The 5,620-nt window shown below is 40.6% G+C and overlaps 1 protein-coding gene across 1 annotated transcript in view; it reads right to left on the bottom strand.

Moving 5' to 3' along the window:
- LOC118478717 overlaps nt 1-5,587 on the bottom strand; it is an 11,520-nt gene extending 5,933 nt beyond the window's left edge. The window contains exon 1 of the mRNA XM_035972844.1: nt 4,152-5,587. Within this exon, the coding sequence (XP_035828737.1) occupies nt 4,152-4,745 (594 nt within the window). The 5' untranslated portion in view covers nt 4,746-5,587. The remainder of the gene's footprint in view (nt 1-4,151) is intronic.
- Nucleotides 5,588-5,620: the final 33 nt, after the last annotated feature.

Raw genomic sequence — 5,620 nt, 5'->3', positions numbered from 1 at the left:
AATCCCTCACATACAACATAGAGGAATCAGCAACAGTAATAGTAACACTGATTATTACAACATTGTGATTATAACAACATAAATAATAATAAAGATAATACAACAACATCAATAAAAATAAAAGACGACAATAGTTATAATGACAATACAAATAAATGATACCAACCATTATCATGACGGTAGTTATAACAATAATAATAATTCTACTGATTACATTAATGACTATTGCGACATAGATAGAAATAACAGAATTTCCATGGACTACCTAAAGCCAAATCCTCGCGCATGCTCAGTCATACCGTCTCGCATCGTCAAACAAAACCCCCCTGTCCCTCTTCTACCGCGGTGGGGAAAGATCTGCCTCAAGGGAAATATTCCTTTGCTTCCCTTCTCATAGGCTGACGTCACACAACTGATTCATGAATATTTTTTCTTTTTCTTTTGACATGTTTAACCCTCTAATAACCACAGCGTGCAGATAATAAATAGTACCGATGTTTGTTGTGTAGTGGTTATACTCCCAATAGGATTCTTCAGATTGAGTCGGGCCAGCCAGATTTTTTATTTCGTTATAGATGGGGCTAAAGCTACCATTTTGGCGTAATACGAATAGCTGGACTCGTGACCTTTAATAAAAACTAATGCGTCCCTCCGTTTTGAGTCTGACCGTAGATTACAGTAGAATATTTTGTTGAATTTAGTCGCATTGCACCAAAATGGTTTTTGAGCCATCCATGAAGGATTTAATCTGACTAGCCCTGATACATTCCATTAGCAGTGAGCACTTGGTACCATGCATTTCGCTGTAGAGTTTGATTCTAGAGTACGACGAGTTTTTCTTGACTATCTCAGTCTTTCTGCTTGGACCTTGTATCACCCTCACCTCCGCCTAGGTTGACTCTTAGAGACAGGGACGAAGCCCGCCTCCTAAATTGTCTAAATTGGGTTGTTTACCCTCCACCCCCAAATAAAAAAACGAACGAACAAAATACCCTCCTCCCCCCTTTTTTTCCTAGTAAAAAAACAGAAAACACAAAAACAACACACACCTCCCTCCCCCCCCCCCGCAAAAATAAACAAATAAACAAATAAGAAAAATAATCTAAACAACAACAACAACAACAGAAACAACAACAACAACAAAAGCAACAACAGCAGCAGCAGCACCACCACCACCAACAACAACAACAGTAATAACACCACCACCAACAACAAACACAACCGGAGACACCATTAACATTTCGAAGACAAAAAGCTATTATGTGGTTTTGACTGTCTAGTTTTTGTGCTAGGGGGATCACTAAAGCAATTTCTTCCGGGAACTCCGCCAAGACCACTTACATTTTTCATGAGAGAATTTTGCGGACTCCAAAAGTTGGACCTAATTTGCTTAAACTGTCGTTGTTCCTTGGTTATTGTTGCACTTTCTTTCAAGTTCATGTACTGTTTTCCAGGGCATCCATACCTAAAAGTCTTGCGCGAGAATACTTCAGATGGTATTTTAAACACCTAAGGGACCGGCCTCACACTTGGCTTTCAGTTCTCCAGAACCGGAGCTGCCGCCCGCTTTCTGACAGTTTTGTAGCGAATGTACAACGATTAATTTTTACATGTTGAAATAATTAAATATTCTCTGATAAAAAACAGCTTTTAAAAAGAAAGAAAAAACCCTTCTCGTCTGCGGGGCAGAGGCTCTTCATTTATTCTATAGCCCATGGACGTAGCGAACAGTATATTATGATTACCGATCAAATGCGGACCAAACACAATGTTGCGGGGCATTTCGGGCAGTCATACACAAAAAGAGAAAGCAAAATAGAATATTTCATAGCTTTGACGTTGTTCTCTGCCACTTTAATTCAGATTAAAAAATTGAAACTGAAAAATCAACACGAATAATGAAGAAACGCTCTTTTTTAAAATTCTCCCTAACAGCGATCTTTCAATGTTGCCGAATGACCTGAATGAACGCCCCCTAGTGAAAAAATTGTGAAATTGTATAGGTTTAACGCCTTTATCAACAATATTAGGTTATTTAAGAGGCGGGACCTCCGAGTTTAATGTTCATCTCCGAAAGGACTGAGCCAAGCGGGACTTTCCCAAGGACACAACGTCGGACTGAGCTGAGGCTCAAACCCCCGAACTCGCAATCTCACGATTACGAGCCCTCACAAGACGAGGTAAGTACCTTCGTAAGAGTATGCAAATTAAAAAGTAAAAGACTATGGCACAGGAAAACATTCGATTTTTTTTTTAACAACAGCAATTTATTATAATGTGCTTAGTTCGCGTCTTTCAACCAAGACTCGACACATGGTTAGATATATAGTCTGGGGGAAAAGCACTGTGGTCACATTTAATCCATTTCATCATGCCGCGTCCTGATCTATTATTTGTCTTGTTCCTTTTTGATCAGCAATAACATTGTTCTCATACCAAAAATTACCATAGTCACGCACTGGTGGCACACTTTCCCCTTTTAAGACTTAACAGATTCAGTATGCCTGATCAGCAGCAGAACTTAGTTATGACACTCGGGGCCGGTCTCACACTTGGCTTTCTGTTCTCCTGGACCGGAGCTGCCGCCTGCTTTCTGACTATGCGAGATATGTGTTACTCTAATGTGAATAACACAGCCCCTAGTAAAGTTTTAGACATTGAACTGCACCAAACTATTAAGAATGTATGCCCCTATTCTCAGATACATTTTTATTGAAAAAAATATTTCGGTTGGAGTAATTAATTATGTAATAGTACACTTTTGTGTACAGTCAGCTCCTAACAGGATAAAGGACTAAATCTAGATCTACTTATATCGTAAATTGCTTCTCAATCAATGATAACTGGTTCTAGATCTATCTGTGTCTGAGTCAACACAGTCTGTGTTCATATTAATTTCGACAAACACCTCAGGTTCGGTGAAATACCTTTTCTAAACTTTTTATTTTATCGCTTTCCATTTTAATTGCCAGGAATCGGAAGCAAAATAGCTAAACGGAACTAATCACACGGTTAACGAACACATAAATATTATGTTTGGAGAAACATCAACGAACCTTTCTTTAGATCTCGTCAGTGGTCCTGGGGAAACAATCCGCATTCGCGAGGATACTCGTCCGCGTCCCGTAGGGTTCACCATCATACACAAATCTGATACAACAATAACTTGCATACTTCTTAGAATGCATGCTATTGCCTTCCATGTTCACGTTTTAAATTTAAAAAACAATAGAAGTGTGAATAAATAGGGAACGTAATGCTCCTTTTTTGTAGTGCTCCAATATAATGTGTCTCCAAGCGTTATGTCTTCCGTGAGTTAAAACAGACGTGCGGTGGAATATCATGAGATAGTGAGTGATAGGCAATTGTCCACAGCCTTTTGTTCTCTGACTACAGTCCTTTTTTCATAAAACAATTCTGGGTATTTTTACTCCACCACTCCACCATCGACACAATATAGATTATTAAGGGGTGGATTTAGAACCTGCCTGTTGTGGCCAACTGAGAGGGATACAACGTCCTTGTAGAAAGGTCGAGATAATTCGATGACAATTCTCTCTACACGGGCATTGAATTGGGGTCTTCTATATGGGGCAGCGAATCGTCTTACCTCTACACCGTGGATGCCAGTCTATTCTCTGACAATCCTCGGATAGAAACGAAAGAGGCCTGTATGAAACATTAGGTAAGCACCAAAAAATGGGGTGACCTTCAAGACAGGGGGGTTTTGGCACATGAACAGCACCTCACCAACGTAATTGGGCATTCGGATACTCACGATGACCCCCTCTTCATAAATTATGATCCAAATTGTGTCAATGGGGACGTAAGATGTTTACAATGATTTACACAATCCTGTTTGAGACAAGTTTTGGGAAGGTTGCGTCGGTAGTTTTTGTGTTTATGCCATCAGACTCGTAAATGTAGGGGATAGCGGGCTCCGGGGTTCGAGGCTCAGCTCGGTCTGACGCTGTGTCCTTGGGAAAGGCACTCTACACAAATTATTTCCATTTTAGCTCAGTCCAAACGCAGATGGACTTCAAATTAGAGGTCCTGCTCTTAAATAATCTTAAAGTGGTGCAACAAAGATGAAACATGTGCAATTTGGATTTCTCATTGAGGTATTCTAATTACATTTTCTTTTTCATTACCTCTAAACGGAACGACTGCCACCTGGGAAACAAATCCTGGTCCCCAGCCTCATCTGGTGACGTCACAACACTCGAGTCCATGGAGCTGGTGCGTCGTCTGCTCCTGTCTGCGATGACGTCATCGTTGTCAGGAACAACACAATGGAAGCCCACCTCGTGTTTGCAATGAATGACGTCACAAGAGGGACACGCCAAGTCATTGGACGGCCGTTTGGAAGTGAAACTTGTCTTAGAACAGACTTCTGATTTCGTAGGGCTGATGCGTGCAGCCTTGCTGCCGCTGTTCGTTGAAGGTTTGGAACCTTTCCTGGGGCGATTTTCATTTTCCACGCAGGAAGTAGAGCATTCTCCTCGATGGCACGCCTTGACGTCACCGTTATTTGCATTGACGATGGAGCCATTTCTGCTGGAAGTGTCACGTTTTTTGTCGTATACGTCATCGTTTTTTGTACCCCCACCGCTACCTGAGCGTCTGCTAGCCTTAGTTTCGGATCCAGGTGACGAATTTTGAGACTTTGTCTTATTGTCAACAAAACTGAAGTTTGAGACAATGCTGAAAATTTTTCTCAGTTTGGACTTGCTGTGTTTACTCATTGTAGAGATCCTTCAGTTGAGCGGTTACGGTGCCAGGCTCACTGTCCAAAGACAAGAGTTCGATTATCACTCTCAACAAATTAACGTTATGTCTCTATTAGAGGTTCTTTAAACGTACTTTCCTGTCAACTATCTGCAAACCGGGAAGGTCTATACTTTCAGAAGGTGTGCACTTTCTAGGTTTTATAACGGGAAGCACTATATGGCAGCAACACTGTATGTCTATTGAAGGGGCAAGATAGTGAAAGAACTGTCAGGCTAAGGTCAGGCTATGATGTTGTCAAGTATTGCAAGAGTATAATATTATTATTTTACCAACGTAAAAGGCGAAAAATCTTCATTAAAGACATGGTTGGTACTTTTGCCTTCTTTTTTTTATAACATCAGACAACAACCGAATACTCCTAACAAGCTCCAATGCTGTATATCTCCCATGGAACTAATTGAAAAAATTGTTATAAACTGACTGGCAAAGTGAGTTGTTCATAAGCTGTATGAAGTGTCCTTAGGATTAAGGTGCACTGTTATAACAAAAAGCCCATTTTCCTCACAGATGTTTACTCTGTCTCCAGTTGTCAACTGTTCGCAACCATGATCTCAACCCTTTCCCCTCGTTTTGAGTCTGACAGTAGATTACACTGACAAACTAACGCCAATCCATTCACGAGTTCAGTATATCAGATTCTCGCAAACACAGAATGGTATTCTCTTCCAGAAGTTCCGAAATCCTTGTTCATTAAAAGGTTTGTGAACACAACGCCAATCACACTTAGGGGAACAACAGCCGTATATGTTCTGTAAAAGTGCCCACACTCGTTACAAACCTATAAATATATTAATTGTGAATGCGTGTCAAATCCACGACAAATAATATA

Source organism: Aplysia californica, unplaced genomic scaffold (genome assembly GCF_000002075.1).
Source record: "Aplysia californica isolate F4 #8 unplaced genomic scaffold, AplCal3.0 scaffold00874, whole genome shotgun sequence".
NCBI classification, from domain to species: domain Eukaryota; kingdom Metazoa; phylum Mollusca; class Gastropoda; order Aplysiida; family Aplysiidae; genus Aplysia; species Aplysia californica.
This window is presented reverse-complemented; position numbering and strand designations above follow the sequence as displayed.